The sequence below is a fragment of the Carassius auratus genome, unplaced genomic scaffold, assembly GCF_003368295.1.
Source record: "Carassius auratus strain Wakin unplaced genomic scaffold, ASM336829v1 scaf_tig00005608, whole genome shotgun sequence".
NCBI lineage: Eukaryota > Metazoa > Chordata > Actinopteri > Cypriniformes > Cyprinidae > Carassius > Carassius auratus.
Window position 1 is genome coordinate 296,930 of NW_020523683.1, and position 21,909 is coordinate 318,838.

Sequence of the window (21,909 nt, forward strand, 5' to 3'; positions counted from 1 at the left end):
TACAAATCATTGCAAAGCAACTTTACAGAAAATTAAATTTCTACAATATGTAGTAGTAGCTTATCAGTGGTGACTGTCAATTTATTGTCATATGGCAGACATTTTCTGAAAAATAATTAAAGAAGTAGTCAAACAGACATGAACACTATTAACAGCAATTATTATATACACAAGACTGCTGATCTAACCAGAAGACAATCATTGACACCCTTCACAAGGAGGGTAAGCCACAAACATTCATTGCCAAAGAAGCTGGCTGTTCACAGAGTGCTGTATCCAAGCATGTTAACAGAAAGTTGAGTGGAAGGAAAAAGTGTGGAGGAAAAAAAAGATGCACAACCAATGAGAAAACTGCTGCCTTATGAGGATTGTCAAGCAAAATCGATTCAAGAATTTGAGTGAACTTCACAAGGAATGGACTGAGGCTGGGGTCAAGGCATCAAGAGCCACCACACACAGATGTGTCAAGAAATTTGCTGAACCACAGACAACATCAGAGGCATCTTACCTGTCCTAAGGAGAAGAAGAACTGGACTGTTGCCCAGTGGTCCAAAGTCCTCTTTTTAGATGAGAGCAAGTTTTGTATTTCATGTGGAAACCAAGGTCCTAGAGTCAGTCTGGAGGAAGGGTGGAGAAGCTCATAGCCCAAGTTGCTTGAAGTCCAGTGTTAAGTTTACACAGTCTGTGATGATTTGGGGTGCAATGTCATCTGCTGGTGTTGGTCCGTAGTGTTTTTTGAAAACCAAGGTCACTGCACCCGTTTCTAAGAAATCTTGGAGCACTTCATGCTTCCTTCTGCTGAGCAGCTTTTTGAAGATGCTGATTTCATTTTCCAGCAGGATTTGACACCTGCCCACACTGCCAAAAGCACCTAAAGTTGGTTAAATGACCATGGTGTTGGTGTGTTTGACTGGCCAGCAATCTCACCAAACATGAACCCCAGACAGAATCTATGGGCTACTGTCAAAAGTAAGATGAGAAACAAGAGACCAAACAATGCAGATGAGCTGAAGCCCACTGTCAAAGAAACCTGGGCTTCCAGACCACCTCAGCAGATCCACACTGTTAAATTGTTATTTTACAGTTTGGGATGCTACCACAGACATTCAGTCTCATTTAATTGAATCTATAGATTTGAAGAAAAAAAAAAACTTTATTTGTATATATATATATATATATATATATATATATATATATTGAAGTGCCATCTGACATTTTCATCTAAAATTAGGATTTTTATCAAGCTCCTATGCTTAGGTTGAGTCATTTTACTTTAATTGCATTGTGCAGGTCCTTTTCCAGGCTATTAAAGTGAAATAACTGAACATAAATATAGGAGCCTGATACAAATCCTAATTTTAGATGAACATTTCAGATGGCACTTAAAGGCTTTTGCATCTGAACTCCTCATATATGTGTGTGTGTGTGTGTGTGTGTGTGTGTGTGTGTGTGTGTATGTATATATATATATATTTTTTTTTAAGAGTTAGAGGGTCAACGTTCACATGCAGAACGCAAGCTTCTAGAGGGTACCTAACTCTGAAGTAATGAATTTAGGTAAATGGGTGCAGAGCCAGTTTGTGTGTGTGTGTGTATTATTGTTTGTTTAGAAAGGTGCATGTCCAGCAGGTGGCGCTGCCACGTGATTTATAAAACTCTACTATGCCAGAGAGTTGCTTGGTAACCTTTAGAAGTCTCGTGTCTTCATTAATATTCATGAGGAGAGTCATCGTTCGTGCGTCAGCCCTGCAGCAAATCAGGGAGACTTACTTGGCATACCTCGCTTTGCGTAATTAATATTCATGAGCCATGCCTTCACCATAGTAGGCTTCGTAATGTCGCTCCAGGGAGGAGTGAGAGCTACGTGGTGTGTCTCTGCGCGCTTCCTGTCTGCGAGAGATCCCCATCTACCCCCGGAGTCCACTGCAGCGTCTGTCTCCGCTGTCGGACGGTCAGAAACCCGCAGATTTGTCCACCATGGCTGTGAACCTGAGTAAAAACGGCCCAGCTCTGACCGCGGCCTACAAGGAGGTGGTGGATGAGAAGTCGGAGACTAACTGGTGAGTAACGTTAGTGTCTCTGTTACACTCACTCACATCCTCGGGTTTAGCCTGTTAGCTGCTCCTTTGGCATTAAAAGCCCTACTTGTGTTTATCACAGCATAGATAACAACGAATGCCCTTTTGGATCAATGCAGTGACCGTTTATGATGTTAGCGAGATCACTGCACTTTATCCGTGTGCCCTCATCCGTTCACAGCTCATGCACAAAAACACTCAATCTTCCAGAAATAATTTCCTCCCAGTAATGCACTGATGCTCTCTGGCCAACGATGAAGGTTTATGTTCAGTTGTGCACATGCTTTGAGCTCAGTGCAGTGTTGCTTTGCATGCTTGCACATCTGATAAGAGTGGATCAGTTCAGAAGCATCACAACTTTCGGAGAAGATGGGGTTTAAGAAGTGCACTCATGTTGAACCACTCCTACCTCCTTATGTTCCTGTAGTTTCTGTCCATATATGGCTGCTGGGTTGACAACTCCCTGCCTACTGTTTGTGACTCAATTTGATTGTCTTGTACTCAATATAATTGCTCTTTGTAGCCAGAATTTTCCTGCAAGTGTAAGAGTGACAAAGACAATTGTATAAAGATCGGTAAGAGACTTCCTCTCCCTCATACGGAAATGATATTAATGTTTGACAGGTTGACACCAGACTAAAGTCCTATAGCTCTGCACTCAGAAGTGTAAGAGTTTCAGGTTCAAGCAGAGGAAATGAGGACGGATTGCTGGGATGCTCTTGAGAGACGACTGTCATGAACGCTTCAGAAATGAAGAGTGATTAGAAATGACCTACATTAATTACACTCCTCACCCTACCTAGAGATCTGACTTCATTTGAGAAAAATCACACAAATGCAGACACTCGAGTTTCGCACGTGTAAAAATAACATGTACATTACAATTACAGTATTGTGTGTGTGTGTGTATATATATATATATATATATATATATATATATATATATATATATATATATATATATATAGTACTCTATTAAGAATCCTGAAAAATGTGTCATGGTTTCCACAAAAAATATTAAGCTGCCTCAACATCAAATTCATACTTTTTTTTTTTTCAATATTACTATTTTTGCTGCATTTCTCATTAAGTTAATGCAACCTTTTTGTATTTTGTATTTAATTAACTTTTTATGCTTTAATTTGGTATTTTGTACATTTTTGGCCTCTTAAACATGGACCAGGTCATTTAATTGGCACAAAAGATGGCCATTTGTACATCTGCACATCATATTGTGCCAAAGTGCACATGTATTGAGTTATTTATTATTATTATTTAAGAAAATTGAGCAAGCCTTATTAACTCTTTTCTGTCATTCAGTTTTATTAATTTATTTACACTCAGGATTTTAAACTCTAAAATTGGACCCATGTTATCCTTATAAATGAAGGCTTTTTATAAAAAAAAAGGAAAAAGAAAAGTTGAATAATTGGCTTCTCAGCTGGATTATTGATCCTCATCGTTGGTTCTCTCTGGTCTTTATTAAACTGTTATTGGGCTTCTTGAGAGTGGTGTGTACACCGATGGAGGAGTTTATGATGGGCTGCTGCTGCTGCTGCTGAAGGAATTGTCCTGACAGACAAAATGAGTCATTCTAGGTCTCCGGAAGGTACACGCTCAACCTAACATTGCTTATTAAAGAAGCAGCTCTGTATTAACGATTGTGACTTTCATTTCCACATCAAACCACGACCGAGCATGAATGTCACTGGATGATCAGAGCTGTGAGGTCTTCTGGAAATATAACTGCTGCAGTTCTTATTCCTCATTACACACTTCCTGTTTCTGACAGGCAAGAGTCTTCAGTTGACTTGGGCTCTGTGTTTCAGAGAGGAAGTTGACACAGCTTCCGTGTTGTACAAGTGTCTTTGTTTAGTGAGAATCAGAACTAAGTTCACACACACACACACACACACACACACAGCGCTAGCTCTATATCTGCTTCATATTACAGACATTTCAGAGGCGTTTTTCACTTTGACATCAGTCAACAACTGTGTATTTTATTATCAGTTATATACTATTGTATTAATATTTTGAATTAGTTGTATTTTTTTCAGTATTATTAAAATTCATTTGTTGTTTAATTATTATTATTATTTTGTATGTCTCTATATGTTTTATACATTTTAAAGAATAAATATATTCTTTTATGAATTTTTAGTTATTTGAGAGCAATATACATTAAAATTGTCTAAAAATTTGAAATGTTGTCTTGGCAAATAGCTGAAATAAAATGAGTTTTATGTCAGTTTTTTGTATTTTATATTCTATCTTTTTTTTCAAGTAACACATGTAATTATGGTATTTTTAACTAATATTAAACTTCCTTCCCTGGTAAATGGTCAATTTTATAAAACTACAAAATTACAGAATTTCTTCTTTTTAGGTCTTAAGTTAAATTGATAGTTTATCCAAAAATAAAGTTAACATATTTACTTTCATGTCGTTCCAATCATCTATGAGTTTCTTTTTCTGTAGAAATGTTTTGAGAAATCTCTCCATGTTTTTATTTTTCTTCTCTATTCAGTAAAAGTCAGTGAGCTCTAATATTTGTGATTACTAATATTTTTCTAAATATCTTTTATGTTCTGCAGAAGAAAGAAACTCCTACAGTTGTGGAACGACATGAGGGTAAATAATAATGGCAGAATATTATTTTTTGGTGAACCAGCCAAGACAAGTTAAATATTGGAACCGCAACGTAAACTAATGTCACAACGGTTACTAAACAGATAAGACTGAAGTCTGATTAGGACACAAATCTCATGGGTTTGGTTTCCAGAATAAAAGTATATTTTCAATGCAGTGTAAGTCACTTTGGATTGAAGCATCTGCATAGTGTATGAACTCGAATCTACTGTATGTGTCATACTGAATCTGATACTGTAACAACCTGCTTCCCCTCAGAAAATCACTTTCCTTTCTGGCTAACGTCACAGACCCAATCAGTTCCCAGTGGATAATGTTATTATTTCTCATTGAAAATGCATCAGATTATGGACTCAGTGTTGCCTTTGAACAGTGTTTGATGTTGACTTGAGTTGGAAGGACTGAGCCGTGTTGCCCTCAGTCTTCAGTGACCTGACGGTTTAACACCTCTGTAATGAACGTCTCTCACACGTTTGGTGTTTCCGCAGGGCTCTCTTCACCTATGAGGGAAACACCAATGACATCAGGCTAGCAGAGAAAGGAGGTGGGTTTTCTGATCATGTGCAGACTCATTTAGAGAAGTACAGTCATTTACTCTAGCATCATGCGGTGTGTAAGCAAACCGTGTCAGTGTGCGTCCGTCTTCAGCCTGCAGCCATTGTTTTCAGTGCAGTGTGTTCTTGTATTAAATGCATGAACTGACTGAACCAGTAGACAGTCAAGAACAGGCCGAGATTCATCTAAAGATTTGTCTAGAGTTCTTCCTACATGTGTGAAGGAAATAGAGTTGGCCAACTGTGAATAAACATGGATTTTAACGTGGTAAACCAGTGCTAAAATCACTAATGTGCTGAAACCATGATATGATAAAAGATTCCAATGATAATATTGAAATAACCCTGGTCTAATGAATACCCTGGCATCTGGATTTTGTACTGGATTCATATTGTTTTATTGATTAATTTTATAAGAATATCTAGTATAAACTTTCCTAAAAAGGCTCCTTTTGAGCTTAACAGTCCAAATGTATTAAATGTACACATTCATTTCCTAACAAAATCAGTTTAAAGCAACATCCGTTCAGAAACCCCAAGATCAAAACAAGTCTCAGTTGTCAGCTTTATTGGTTTCTGTGGGATTCTTTAAGGTTCGACTCCAGATCTTGAGTGGATTGCTGACTGCGTGAGTGTGTGTGGTGTGTGATTTCAGAAGGAGGTCTGGAGGAGTTGGTCGAGGAGCTGAGCAGCGGGAAGGTGATGTACGCTTTCTGCCGCGTTAAAGACCCCAACTCTGGCCTTCCCAAATACGTCCTCATCAACTGGGTGAGTTCTGAGCGTCCTGTAGCTCTTACAGCACCGCGGAGATGGGTTTGCTGACCCGAAGTCCTTCTGACAAATCCGTTTATGAATCCGTTTAGCTCCTATGCACCAAATCAGTATTTTGTTTCAACATTGTATTTCATTTATTCACTGGATCATCTTAAAAAAAGCATTACCACTTGGTTATTCGCTATATAAAATCTTTTTCTTTGAATTTCCAGCAAAAATAACTGTTGTTATACAGTAAATGCCGTGACTGTAATGTAAATAAATTGTTTATTTTTTTTTTTCAGACCGGTGAGGGTGTTAAAGATGCCAGAAAAGGCCAGTGTGCAAATCATGTGAGCTCCATCGCTAACTTTCTTAAGGTACGTGAGCTGTTTTGTTGTTGTTTTTTCGGTGTGTGAGCATTGTGAAGAGTGTGTATGGTTGTGTGGTCCATGAACTCTGTCTATGATTCACAGTGCTGCGTTGTGCAGGCCAGACTCTCTCAACAGGATATGACATCATGGGCTATATCCAGACACATTTGGTTTGGCTTCATTGGTATTTATGCAGAGTGACAACATCCGACCACGAGCCCTTACTGTGTCTAAAAAAGAATTACAGCTGGTCCAGATTTAAAGCAGAAATTCACCTTCACATTAAGGGGTGATATTAACCCAATTAAATTGATTAAATTTTACCTTTTATAATGGCTTTTTTTACTTTTTATAAATGTTTATTTGAGCCAATCACTTGCTTGCATCAGACCGATTGGTGTAGAGTGGGAAATGGGTGGAGGCCGCCTCGTCTGATTAGAAAGTGTTTGTATGTTTACGGTAGCTGTGTTTATGATCAGTAAGTCACAGCCAAAGGTTGCTAATAAATGAACTGAAGGAAGTGTGTGTGTGCGTGGGCATGATTCACTAAGAAATCTGTGAATCTCGACGCTTCCTTCCGGCTGATAGTTTCATACGCATGTTTTAAAGGAGATTTGAGAACATGTTTGTGTGTGGGACTAAACTGAGAGTGCTGTGTCTGCAGGGAGCTCACGTGACGATAAACGCACGGGCGGAGGAGGACGTGGAGCCTGAAGCCATCATGCAGAAAGTGGCCAAAGCCTCAGGAGCCAACTACAGCTTTCACAAAGAGTCCAGTCGCTTCAAAGACAGCGGGCCGCAGGGGCCTGTGGTCAGTACACACACACACACACACTTTGCCCACAATGCACCAGAGCAGTGTCCAGTGCCGTTTTTAGTCATTGAACATATATACATTACGGTTCATAAGTTTGAGGTCTGTAATTTTTTTGTTATTGTCATTTCTATTTCTATTTCCTGACAATATTATGCAGCCCAGTTGTTTTTAACATTGATAAGAAGAAGAAATGTTGTTGTTTTTTAGCAGAAAATCAGCATTTTTTAATGATTTCTGAAGGATCATGTGACTGAATACTGGAGTAATGATGCTAAAAATAACAGGATAAATTAGATTTTACAATATTAAGTAAATTGTGAAATTTTTTCATAATATTAGTTTTTACTGTATTTTTCATCAAATAAATGACGTCTTGGGAAAAAAAAAAAAACTCAAACCAAACTTTTAACATTGATCTTGCACAGGTAGACTTTAATTGCAATTGATTAAAAAATGTATTACGGTCACGTTCCCTATTAGCTCACTGTGGTTAGCTAATCATAACAGAGGTCATTTTCATAAAGAAGTCTTAAAGGTACAGTAGCAAACACAGCCTGTTTAAAACTGGATTTAATAAAGGCTCAGAGAGGAAATAATCATGTAAAAAAACAATGATTAAAGCAGTTTTTGATGCAAAATAGTTATCATTAATATTATAAGTTGGTCCATTATTGAGAGTTCACGAGGTGTGCGTGGTCTGATGCATGCACATTTTCTTCAGAAGATGTAATCATCTACTTTGGGTTTTACACTGCTTGTGAAAAAGAATTACTATTTTTTTTTAATCTTTCTCAAGTGTAGTTAGTGGTCCGCAGCAGAAGGCATCAGACAGGTCTTCTGTGCCAGCGTGCTGTTTGTTTATCTCAAACACTTTCAGAGTGCTGTGTCAGGAATTTCACAGGGAATGAGCCAGAATGCTGGGAATGTGGAAACTGAATTAGTGGTTTGGAATCATTTCTCTGCTGGACTCCAAATGTGTCCACACACTGCAGATGAGACATTTGTCTTTAGTACATTGTGAAGGCATAAATGTCATTTTGATGTATGGTTATTTAGTGTTGTGTTTGACTGTTTTCAAGTCTTGTTTTGGTTATAATCAGGCCCACATGGAATCTGCACCCGCAGTAAGCTGTGGGAGATCCTCCGCCCCCTTGCATGGGTGTTTAATAAATGTTCTGTCTTATTTGCATATGCTTTAAGCTGTAAGAGTGTCATGCTCTCATAATGTTTTTTTTAAATCATCACAGGAAATGCAGATGTCTTGGCTTAGTCGTAATTTACTATTGTTTTTCCATACAGGGATCTGTTTACCAGAAGACTAATGCCATGTCTGAAATCAAGAAAACCAACAAAGACAATTTCTGGGCCCAAGCAGAGGTAATACAGCATACTTCAGAGTATCTGCTTGCAAAGTGTTGTGGCGTTTCCTCAAACAAAATAAGCATTTTAATGCAGTTCTCCTTGATTCCCCATAATCCATAACAGTGTTTGAAGGTCCTGTGACTTTCTGGTTTATGGATTATGATTCTGAATAAGGATTAAGGACGAGAACTTAAAATATTTTTATTCACAATTTCTACCAGTTAATATATTTTTGAGCTTGGCATAAATCTAAAAATGTAATTTCATAAAATAGGTTTAAAAAATGCTTATGTAGTTATAAGATTGTTAGTTTAATTATATTTATTTACAGACTGTTTGTGTTCCTCTTAAACCCTCCACCTCCCCCAGCACCACCTGTCTAGATCTGCTACAGGGTTTATGTAGCAGCAGCATTATGTCTTGCATGCTTTCAGCAGCATTTCTGAGGATCTGTTGGCATTAGCAAGTCTATACTTGCTCTGCAGCAGCATTGCAAAGCAGATCTAGAGTGCCAAGGCCAAATATATTAACATTGTCTTATACATACCATGTCTAAACTATTGAGTTGTCATGATTGATCGAGTCTACCTTTATATTTGAACTATCTTTGTTTTGTTTAACGCTTTGGTCTCTTGTACAGAAAGACGAGGAGAAGCGTCTTCAGGAGGAGAAGAGAAGGGCAGAAGAAGAGAGACAGCGGCTAGAGAAAGAGACGAAGGCCCGAGATGCTAAGGAGGCGGATTTACGGGAAAAGAGGGCAAAAGAGAGGGCATCGCAGATAGATGAACAGAGGTCAGAAACATTTACACTAATAAACTCCTTGTGCATTGGGCATTAAAGGGTTGTCCAACCAGAAATGACAATTCTGTCATCATTTACTCACTCTCTTGTCGCTCCAAACCTGTATGACCTTCTCTGTTCTGTGGAACACTTTTAAAGAATGTTGGTGAACAAACCATTTTGGGTTCCTTCCACTGACAAAAATTGAGTTCACTTGACCTGAAACTGTTTGGTTACCAACATTTGTTTTAAATATCTTCTTTGGTGTTCTGCAGAATGACTTGAAGGTGAGTAAATGGTGACAAAATGTTCATTTTAGATGGACTATCTGTGAGATCCCAGGGTCAGACTGTCAGTTTATAATTAGATTCCAAAATTCAATTTAAGCCATGCTGCATTTCATTTTATTATTATTATTAATATATATTTTTAATGTTTTAATTTAATTTCAGTTCATTTCAAACATGTGTTTGTGTTATAGGATGTACCAGCAGCAGCAGGACGTGGACAATCGAGGTCAGCAGAAACAGCAATGGGTGAGAGACACGCACACACACACACACAGAGAGAGAGACACACACACACACCCCTGCGCAGTTATTTAAGTCCACATATCTCCACTCTGGACATGTTCTGACATGGTTCCTATAGAGAAGCCACATTGTGTTTAACTCCTTCATAGCAGCACAAAAGCCCTTTTATCTCTTTTAAGTTGTGAACATGTTCATGCAAATTGTGTCAAATATTAAAAGACTGTTGAAAGACCATTACCCATCAATTCAAACACATTTTTAGGGAGGAGTTTAGAAGAATTACAAACCCTTTGAAAACACTTTTAAATAAAAAAATTAAAATCTCATCCACTTTGCAATTTATTGGGCTACAAATCACCCATTAATACAGGAAGAGAAGGTTTGATCAGTTGTAAAGCGTTTTTTTTACATCTTAATAGCAGATGATTGTGAAATCATGTTGTTTCTTCAATCTCACAAGCAGTCCGAAGCCTCTTAAATATATCTACGTTGATTTAAACACTGACACAGTTCTTCGGTCTCATGTCATATTGCCCAATGCTACAATGTGTACAACAGACTTCCCTTTTTCTAGCACAGTGTGGTTGTCTGAGCCCACTGTTCTTTAATCATCTTCACACTTCTCTCTTCGCATATATAATCTTTAAACCAAATTTCCAAAATAAACTTTCTACAGCCCAGTGAGACGCTGTGACACAAATAAGTCTAATAAATACAACCGTCTGTGGTTTCGTATTTAGGCCATATGCACAAGAGACACTGCCACACATGTTCAGCTCACAAGGGACTCGGGGCCCGATCTGCAAGGGCCACAGCTGCTTAGATCCGAGATCGTGGTTGTGGTTACCAGCCCACCTTTACAGCATGCTCTGTGGCTTGGCATCTCAACAGGTTATGATACACGGCCCTCATTTATGAGATCAACCTTGTATTTAAGCAGCTGCCTTCTCAAATGATACTTTATAACTGAACAGTTGGTAGCGATCAACATAGGCAGCAATGCATGTTTATCATACAAGAAACACTCCTCATGAGAAGCGCGCTTGAGACTTGACTCTTGAGACTGGTGTTAGCATGTTGCTAAACTTTCACCGAAACAAAGTAGTTTGCAACAGTCAGTTCCGGAAGTCATTTTCTCCTTAAGCTAAATAATAAACCTTTAATGAGAGACCTACTGTGAGCTCTGTGGTTAATTGATTGTATTTGCTTTTGTTGAAGCCATCAGCAGCATCCATTATTTCAACGTATTTTTTAAATAGTTGCTTTTCCATGAAATTCATGGTGAAAAACTAAATTACTAAGTCCGTCCAGGATTTTGCTTTTCTGCGTTCGCAGAATTGAATGCAAATTCTGCAATATTCGGAGGAGCTACTCAGATTTTTCTGCATATTTTGGGCCTAGACGCGTCGTGTGACGACATCATTCCCATCAACCGGTTGACTTTATCAGTACTGTCTATATGTTGTGTAAAGCAGGCTTGCCTATTTCGTAAACAACCCCAAAATGGATAAAGAGAGAGATGAATGGAATGAGTGAAGAAGACACAGAATGAAAATGTAAATTCACTTTCTGACAGTAGGTGGCGCTTTTGTAACAGCAGTAAAATAGCGATTTCCAGGGTTACCCACTTAAACACAGCAGGCTGCCCTTTCTGTTTCTGACACACTCAACAAATATACTAGTTTGTTTTTAACCCGGTAATGCTTGAAATAATTAAATGATAGTTAATTTTAATTTTATTTTTTTAGACGAAGAAAAAAAAAAATCATATGTGTATTTGTAAAACCACCACAAAAAATGATTTGGCTGCAAAAATCTGAAGTCCTGCAGAAACCTGGTGGGAACGATCACCCATGATTCTGCAAAAAATAAATACATAATAAACCTCCGCCAATTAAAGAAAATATAAACAAGCAAATCTCACCTGCTATGTAGTTCCATGTGTATTCTGCAATAAACAGAAAATGTTGTTTCACAATAAATCCTTAACAGATTTAAAAAATAATAGTTTTATATTTCTTTTTCATTTTGCAATGGTTCATGGGATTGTAGTTATTTTACCTCATTAAGTATTTTGTGTGTGTGTGTGATTTGGCTTGGTTCGTGACTTCTAGTGCAATAACGAAGACTTTTTTAAATTCCCAGTTAAAAAGAAAAAAAAACAATCAGAAAAATGCTTCTAGTACCAGGGCCACTTCTTTCACTTCTGCTCTAGAATTTGGCTGAAAGAAGGCGGCATAAACAAATATGCCTTAAAATATACCTTAAAATGCAGCTAACTGGGTTTTGTAATAAAACAAAGTGTGTGAGAGTCAAAGTGTGCTGATGTCCATCAGGAGGAGGAGGAGGAGGAGAGGAAGCAGGCAGCACAGAAACCCTTTAGACGCGGAGAGTCGGTGGAAAAAGCCAATGTGAGTGAGAGGAAGCATCAAACATCTCCTTTGGCCCTGGACAGCAGGACTCTCCAAACTTTCGAACTGTTTTCTTCCTACAGTGTGGCAGTGTCCTCTGATGCTGACTCAGATTTTCTTTCTTTCTCTTCCCCTTCTCTGTCTGACTCAACGTGCCTTACTTGGTAAACCACCATGGCTCACATCAGTGTCTGTTTTATCACTCTAACAAAATCCTATGAGCAGGCTTTTTCCAATTTTTTTTTCTTTTCTTATTTTTCTGGCATAATCCCAGTTTATAAACCTGATTCCTGTTCCTAAACGTGTTCCAGTCATGAATGCTGATTTATCAAGATTCATGAAGTATGAAGTAGTAGTACCAAATTGCCAAAACCATATTAGTCTCAGAAGCATGCATGATGCAATGTTAACATCCCTTACATGATCCATGCCCTTTTATCAGTATTATCAGCATGCATACAGTGGGATGGATATGCAGTTTGTGATTCAGCCTTATAGTTCTGCGGTTCTGTTTTTTTCCTCTTTCAGTGTAACCACTTACTTTGTATCTCTGGCTCTTCTATTGTGTAAAGACTCTTTGTACTGCCATCAGGGTTATCCGTCGTGATGGCTACTTTAATGTTTGTGTATCTGTAACAGGAAGCCGCGTCTCTCGTCTCTCAGCGCTCCGTTAATCCCAGAGAAATGTTCAAACAGCGGGAGATGGGCATCAGCTCTGCTAACACAGACAATACTCAGTCCAGTCCAAAACCAGGTAACCGTTCATCTGGACGTAATCTGTGTCCCTCACAAACACTCACTATACCAGTCAAACCACAATATGTCTTAATTGTATTAATATTATTTATATATATATATATATATATATATATATATATATATATATATTAGGTTTATACATTACTGTTTATATACACTACTGTTCAAAAGTTTTGGGTCAGTAAGATTTGTAATTCTTAAATTTTTTTTTTTTTTAAATAAATTAATACATTAATAAAAATCCAACTTTGCCATCATAAATTTATTTTAAATACATTAGAAAAGAAAACAGTTTTTAATTGTATTAATATTTTATATATATATATATATATATATATATATATATATATATATATATATATATATATATATATATATATATATATATATATATATATATATATATATTGCCCTTCATTAGTATTGGAACAGTAAAGACAAAATAGCTTTCTCTACTGTGGAGTCAAGACATTATATGATTAAAAGATGAATGTGTGACAACTACAGAAGTTCATTCTGTAGTTTTGTCTCATATTAATGTTTTAATCATATTTACTTATTTATTTACTCCAGAACAATTTTGTCTTTACTGTTCCAATACTTATGGAGGGCACTGTATATATGTGTGGCTTGACACAAGGAATGCGAAGCTGAAACCCATGTCTTGCATACGTCTGTGTGTAGTGGTTCTTGAAGCACTGGCTCCAGCTGCAGTCCACTCTTTGTGAATCTCCCCCACATTTTTTTAATGTTTTTTTTCACAATCTTCTCCTGGGTGTGGTTATCCCTATTGCTTGTGCAGTTTTTTTTTTTTTTTCTACCACATCTTTTCCTTCCCTTCGCCTCTCTATTAATGCACTTGGACACAGAGCTCTGTGAACAGCCAGCCTCTTTTGCAATGACCTTTTGTGTCTTGCCCTCCTTGTGCAAGGTGTCAAAGGTTGTCTTTTGGACAACTGTCAAGTCAGCAGTCTTCCCCATGATTGTGTAGCCTACAGAACTAGACTGAGAGACCATTTAAAGCCATTTGCAGGTGTTTTGAGGTAATTAGCTGAGAGAGTGGCACCATGTGTCTTCAATATTGAACCTTTTCACAATATTCTAATTTTCTGAGATAATGAATTTGGGATTTTCCTTAGCTGTCAGTTATAAACATTAAAATTAAAATAAATAAACATTTTAAATATATCCGTCTTTGTGTAATGAATGAATATAATATACAAGTTTCACTTTATGAATGGTTACTTTTTGATGATATTCTAATTATATGACCAGCACCTGTCTGTAAAATATTTACCAGTATAAATTAGTGGTTATCATTCAGGATAATAAATAACAAATATAGTCTGATCCCAAGTTTGCATATTAGCAGTATCCCGATGAGATCTCTACAAGCACTATTTACGCTATAGGAAGTGTTTTATTTAAATGCCACAGTATTTGCATTCTATAATAAGCTTCCCCTTTTGTTATGTGGGTCACGTTTCATGTAGTGAAATAACTGAATGTGTTCAAACACGTTTAAGGAATGGCCTTGTCTGTGGCCTTGTATTTTCCTGGGCAGGCAGTGACTAACTTCTGAACGTTCAGCATTTTGTGGTATTTCCCATCCTCCCATCATTCTCTGGGCATCTCCGCCCTGTCCGTCCATCTGAAATGTGAAACTGTCATTAAACGGCTTGCAGTTCTTCTGTCTAAAACAATGTTTGTGGTCTGTTCTGCTGTGTATAACTCCGTCAGCCATCTGTCAGCTTGGGTTTCTCTCTTTGTCGTTCTCTGTTTTATGTCTCAGGGCGGTTGAACAGCCCTTTTCTGTCCAAGCAGTCATGTGACCCAGAGCCATTTCGCTCTCCCGTGCTTCAAGCCTCACCTATACAAGCCAGAGGTACACAAACACGCACCTTATCATTCCTTCCTTATCGCTCACTTGGAGAGGTTTGGTGTGTTGTCCATCTCTTTCACTCTCTACCTCTTTGTGTGGATTTTCATGCATCTCAACTAACATCTAACCACTCGCACTTTCCTCACGCTTTGTTGTAAAATTCTACCGTGCACCTCAAAATAAACGAGATTTCCAGGATAATGTGTGAGAGTTTGTGAACACCTCACTGTGTGTGTTTGCTTTGTGCACTTAAAGGAATAGTTCACCTAAAAATGAAAAATCTGTTAACATTTATTGTAACCATCCAGGCCACTTTTTGCAATGTAATGACGGACTGAGGAATCCAAGCTTCAGAAACACGATAAAAGGATCATAAAAGTAGTTTGTTCAAATAAGCTAAATCCAGTCTTGAACAGATTGAGGTCATTAAAGGTGGGGTAAGTGATTTTTCAAAAACGCTTTAGAAAATTGATTCGGGCCGACTAGCAAAACAAACGTGTAGCCAATCAGCAGTAAGGGGTGTGTCTACTCGTGATGTGGCGGAGAGAGCGTTAAGTGCACAGTACGGACATTAACTAAGCCGAGCGACAGAAAAATAGAGATGGCAGATTAAAAAAAAACGAGGAATGCATTTGTGTTACAAAAGAAGGCTTAAGGCAAGAGGTAGGACCCGTGTGAATATCAGATCAGCTTTCCAGCGCGAAGAAAACTCCAGGAGCGGAAGGCCTGCGATCAGACGCCGAGGTTGCTTTGTTTCTTCTCGATAGGTGATAACACTCTGTCTGCCCTGCAACAACTAAAGTCTGTCTAGTACACTGGATGCGACAGATGCGGGCATTGAAAATCATTAGAAATTTGTGTCAATACGTCATAAATCGAAAGCAGCAGCAGTTTTCACGTCCGGTATAGACAGTGTAACATTGGTTTTGCATTGTTTCACAGATCTAATCGTTGCCAGGGATGCATTTGTATGTGTGGGGCGAAGCTATCAAAATAGGGGCGAGAACCTATTGGGGTAGGGGTGTTTGTTTTGGTGATTTCAAATGTCAACACTGGCTACCAGAAATCTCTAACCCCACCTTTAAGATTAAGAAGATAAGGGAGTTATTGAATGAGCGAGTCACCAAATCATTCAGCTTAAAGAATTAATTGTTCATGTGTTGGGCATCGCTACTTTTCTCAAGTCATATGACCCATTTTTATGATGCTTTTATTGTGCATTTTTGTTATTTTGGAGCTGGCCTAGAAATTCTTTAGCATTTCTCCTTTTGTGTTGCATGGAAGAAAAAGTCATTCAGGTTTGGAATGACACGAGGGTGAGTAAATGTTTTTTTTTTTTTTTTTTGGTGAACTGTCTCTTTAAATGGATTAATCGGCATCAAACTAAGGCTGGACATTATCATGGTACACTAGTGTTCAAAAGTTTGGGGTCGGTACGATAAAAAAAAAAAAATGCTCACCAAGACAAAAAAAGAAAAGAAAAACAGTAATTTTGGATATTTTATTAACAATTTAAATTTCTTTACAATCACTTTTGGTCAATTTAATGCATATTTGCTGAATAATAAAAAAAAAAAAGACTGACCCTAAACTACTGAATTCCCATCAAAAAAACTATATAGTGATATATACAGATACTGTCAAATAAAATCACTCATAGCGTGATATATTTTGGTCATGGAGCTCTCAAACTCAGAATACAAATCCAGTTCTCCCAGTGTGTGCTTGTTACCATGCATGTGTGTTTCCATGCATATATGTGTGTGTGTGTTTTGAGTAGAACCCAGTTTTGAGGAACAACCCAGATCTCATTATGTGGAACCCGAGCCAGAACCCGAGCCAGAGTATGAAGGTGGGATTCACACACATCAGCTCCTGTCATATGTTTTGTTACATTGTCCCATCTCCCTGTCACATTCTCTTCATCAGGCCCATATTTGAGTCAGTCAGTCCACTGATTGTCAGCACCACCTTGTGGAGAAGCTGTGCTCTCACAGGACCCGTCGCAAATAATTTCTCTGCCTTGTTTTCATTCATGTCCCAGATGTAGAAGCAGTCGCTGATAACTATGAAGTGCCCGTAGAAGAAAAGCAGCCACAATACGAGGCGGTGGTGGAACAAGACACCGTGTATGAGGAACCAGCACAGGTACGATCCCCACTGCAGGAACAAACTAGTTAGGACAGCCAAAATCATCTCTAAAGAGCTTTTGAGTGGACGATATTCAGTGTACTGCAGTTTGAGTCATCGTTATTTTTCGGTAAAGATGTATATTTTAAGTATATAGATGAGCTCAAACTAAAATATATGAACCAAAAGCCACAAACCTTTCAAATCATGGGGTGTTTAAAGTTAAAAGCATCCATTTTTTTGTATTGCATGGTGTCTTGTGGTGACGTAAGGTGATTTGTGAATGTTTCGTAGGTGGAGGAGCAGAACACGTATGAGACGACCGATGATCGTGGTGTCTGTGCCAGGGCTCTGTACGACTACCAGGCTGGTGAGTATTGATTAAACATGATCATGTGTTATGAATATACAGTGCATAGACAATCACATTCCTGTCCCACAGTTCTCTTCTGCATTTGTATTAATTCTCCTAATACTTAAAGTCATTATATCATGAATTCTCAGTCATGCTTTTAAGAAAATCTGATGGAAATAAATTTACGCTTACGTTTTTTTTTTTTTTTTCATCTGTTTTTGTTTCAATCAAAAGATGCATATTCCAGCTCTTTTTGGAATTGGATTTTTATTATGTTAGTATGCTGTATTAACGTTACTGGTTAGCATGTGTACTTCTGGTTACAAGTTTGACTCTCTACCATTAGTCCACAAATGCCCCCAGAATTAACATCAGAAAAGGTCAAATTCTTGGTGTATTGAGTTTATTGCAAGATTGTGGCATTTTCTTAACTAATCACTGCAAATCTGGTTTGTTCAGCTCATTTGTTTAAATCTTTTTCTACCTTCCCGTGGTATCAGAATTATCATAAATTCAAGTTTTCTAGTCGTAAATTGGACATGAATGGCGTCTCACGTCGTATTTAAAAAACGGGACTCTTAGATCTTTTTGATACTGGAGTTTCCAAGTTAGGCGGGCCTTAAAGGGATAGTTCACCCAAAAATGCCGAAAATTACCCCATGATTTACTCACCCTCAAAGCGTAGGTGTATATGACTTTCTACTTTCCGACAAATACAGTCAGAGTTATATTTAAAAATGCCCTGGGTCTACCAAGATTTATAATGGCAGTGAATGGGTGTAGAGATTTTGAAGCCCAAAAAGGGCATCCATCCATCATGAAAAGTGCTCCACACAGCTCCGAGGGGGTTAATAAAGGCCTTCTGAATCTGTATTTAAAAAATCTGTATTTAAAACTTTATAAACCATAATCTCTAGCTTTCGCGAACTAACATGTTCACGAGAGAGTGGTGTTCAGTTCTCAACAGCCATTCACCATCATTATAAAGCTTGGAAGAACCAGGACATTATTTAATATAACTCTGACTGTATTCGCCTGGAAGAAGAATGTCATATACACCTATGATGGCTTGAGGGCGAGTAAATTAAGGGGTGTATTTACCAGAGGTGGACAGAAGTGAAGTATTTTAACTCTGCAGTCAAATACTTTTGAGGTGTCAGTAATTTATCAGTGTTTTTCTTTAGAAAACCTTAATTCAAAGCATAATAATTTACTTTTTACTGCACTACATTTCATATTAAATATAATTCAATACTTAATTACATTAGAAATCTTTTAGTTTCTGACTAATGTAATTCAAAGGTTTACTTGAGTACAAGAAAGTACTACATTTTTTTAATGTTCTTACGTATTAAAGGTACAAACAGCCACAAAAAAAACATTTTTAATTTGTGAAATGTAGTGCGGTAAAAAGTATGACATTATGCTTTTTTCCAAAGAAAAACTCTCTGATAAACTACAGATACTTCTTAAATTTACTTGAGTAAAGTAAAAACACTTCTCTACTGTCCACCTCTGATATTTACACACACAAATTATCTTTTGATGCAAATTGTATTAAAAACTGAAAATGCTGGAAATATCCGACAAAATGTGAAGCCAGTATTAAATCTATAGTATATTGGTTTTAACCTTTTTTTTATCATGTAAACTCTGGTATGCGTACAGTTTCCGTCGCACGAAACTAATCATCAGCACAGTCAGCAGCTCTTATAAGTGCACCGACTGATTTTTCTAGTCACGCTAAGCTTTTGTGTCAAAACTGAAGTACAGTTTGGCCTTTTTCTGTCATTTTAGTCTTTGAGTCTGTAATCTGATCTGCTTTTCAGCTGATGACACGGAGATCTCGTTTGACCCAGATGACATCATCGCCGGCATCGAGATGATTGATGAAGGCTGGTGGCGAGGGTACAGTCCGGACGGACATTTCGGCATGTTCCCTGCAAATTACGTGGAACTTATCTAACGGCGCTCGACATCTCCCCCTCCCTCGCGAGAATCAGACTGAATTCATTTTAGATTTACATCTCTGGTATATTTGATTGAAAAGACTAAAACTTAAATCATGGACCAAAAGAGTGATGATCATGTGACCAGGGATATTTCATACTGTATTGGTAGATTTCTGCTGTTTATTTGATAAAACAATTGAGTATGTTGGCAGAAGGCCCAAAAACGACACCTAAAATTGCTGTTAGTGCAGGAATCCTGGGAATTTTCATGTTGAATAAATGCTGCGGTGACATGGAAATATCATTTTGAGACGAAACCTTTTCTCAGTGAACATTTCAGTGCTAGTTCCAATATTGTTCCAGAGATGTTTGTAGTGATCTGTCCCGTTTTTGCCTTCTTTTCTCCACGAGACTGAGTGTGACTGCCTTGCTTTCTTGAGGAATAGCGCTGATGTTTTGCCGAGATGTTTTGAAGTTTGTCGTGTTTAAAATCCAGAAAGCAGCTTCAGTCGTCCAATATTACGGTTCTTGATATCCTTTTAGGCTTGCAGCGAGAAGAGTGGGAAGTAACTTTGCTTTCGCAGCTTTACCCGTCCGCTCAGAGATGTGGAGAATATTAATACTGTGATTTTTAGGTTTCAGGGAACCATCTTTCTTTCATTATCTCGCCTTTGGGTCCCAGGTGGGATCTGGATTGTGTTTAGACCCTTGCATTTTTTACTGTTCGTAAACTTTACTGTCAGTGCTGTGCCAATATGAGAGCGAGGGGAGAAGCGTTTTTGAGGAAATGTTTGAGGTTTTATTTGTAACAAACCCGTTTGGAAAAACATCAAATGTCAAAAGTCATTCAGCAGTGCCGTAGTCCCTCTCAAGAGCTCATTGTGAATATCTAACGAGACTGGAAAACCTTGTAACGTCAATTAAAAGAATAAATAAAGTGATTTAAGAGTGAAAGTTGTTGTGTGGGTTTATTTGATCTTCTTCATATGCAAAATATAGGATATACGAGGCAATTCTAGATGCTGTGTTTTCAGATACACAACTGTTCAAACGATTTTTGAAAGAAATGAATCCTTTAATTGCTTTATATTGGTCAACAGTGACTGTAAACATTTATAAAGTTACAAAAGAATGTTAAATGTTTATAAATAAATGCTGTTCCTTTGAACTTTCCATTCATCAAGGAATGCATCGAAAGTATTAGTCTACAAAAATATCATTGGTAATAATAATGTAGTTTTTTCGCAGAAAATCAGCATTTTAGATTAATTTCTGAGGTATCTTGTGACGCTGAAGACTGGAGGAATGATGCAGAAAATTCAGCTGCGCATCACAGGATTAAATTACATTTTAACATATTAAAAAAAAATAATAATAGTATAATTTCACAATAGTATTCCCTTTTATACTGTTTTGGATCAAATAAATGCAGTCTTGGTGAGCATAAAATACTTACTTATTTCAGAAAAACAAAACATTATTCAAAAAATTATTTCCATTGTAGTGTCCCCAAATGTTAGGATAATAGTGGAAATCGATTTGCATGGGAATGTAACTCATTGAACGGTTTTACAGATTTTGCATACCTAAAAATAGCTAACTGATAGCACTTGTGTTTACTCTTAAAAGGGTAGCTCACCCAAACATGAGATTCTATCATCATCATCACCCTCACGTTGTTCCAAACCCACAAGACTTTCTTTTGTTCCGTGGAACACAAAAGCAGTTGCTTTAATTAATGCACTAATTAAAAGGTATTAATATGATTGTTCTTTTCCATGCAGTTTCAGTGAATGGGAAGGAACGCTTTCAAGCTTCAGAAAGCAGAAATAATGAGTGAACCATAACCATCAAATACAATTTAGTCATTTAGTCAACTCTGATACACATCTTCCAGGTCTTTAAATTTGATAATGAAGGTCATTTAGTTTTCTGTGAAGACAAACAGAACTCTGGAAATGAATCAATCTCAGTTCTAAAAATGGAACTTCAGCTCACTTGTTTTGGAATGTGACAGCTGGTGATGAAAACCGTGATCAAGATTCATATTTCATATTGAGGAATCCGATGTAAACAAACACACTGTTACCAGGGAGTGTTTTTCTCACCGGTTTCCTACAACAAAACACACAATTCTAGTAGAGACCTGTGACCTGCGTGTCACACTCACCGGGTTTCCTGGAATAAACCAAATCAACATGGCCGTTGGGGGATTTTTTTTTTTCTTTCTTTCTTTAGCTTGATCACCCCCAGTTTCATTTTCAGAAGAAGAGAGACTGTACTTTTCCCCCCTTCTTCAGAGATCACAATCGTCTTGTTTTTTAACTGAAAGTCTAACCGATGTTTCAGATAACATTTCACCTATCCGTTATTAGTTTTTCCATCCATATTACCTTGTGTCCCATATCAGATCTAATATAACTCTAAGATCTGATATTTGCCAAGAAGTAACTGTGATGTATTTTAGCACAATATTTACTTATTTGAAAAGGGAAGTAAGAAATGTCTTGACGGAAA

General features: G+C 37.5%; 1 protein-coding gene across 5 annotated transcripts; it reads left to right on the forward strand.

Annotated features, from left to right (window-relative positions):
• Window positions 1-1,835: 1,835 nt before the first annotated feature.
• Window positions 1,836-20,346, forward strand: LOC113070995 (drebrin-like protein B). 5 transcript variants are annotated; one of them, XM_026244354.1, is made up of 15 exons: window positions 1,838-2,060; window positions 5,219-5,274; window positions 5,940-6,052; window positions 6,343-6,417; window positions 7,076-7,222; window positions 8,528-8,605; window positions 9,231-9,382; window positions 9,852-9,906; window positions 12,240-12,314; window positions 12,954-13,068; window positions 14,866-14,958; window positions 16,736-16,807; window positions 17,000-17,103; window positions 17,380-17,455; window positions 19,270-20,346. In XM_026244354.1, exons 1-15 carry the CDS (start codon window positions 1,978-1,980, stop codon window positions 19,404-19,406), a joined length of 1,431 nt encoding a protein of 476 aa, XP_026100139.1. In that variant the 5' UTR covers window positions 1,838-1,977; the 3' UTR covers window positions 19,407-20,346. The 5 variants fall into 5 exon arrangements, with proteins under 5 accessions (XP_026100141.1, XP_026100140.1, XP_026100139.1 ...); XM_026244356.1 differs by lacking the exon at window positions 12,240-12,314 and having other exon boundaries at window positions 1,836-2,060; XM_026244355.1 differs by lacking the exon at window positions 16,736-16,807 and having other exon boundaries at window positions 1,837-2,060.
• The last annotated feature ends 1,563 nt before the right edge of the window (window positions 20,347-21,909 follow it).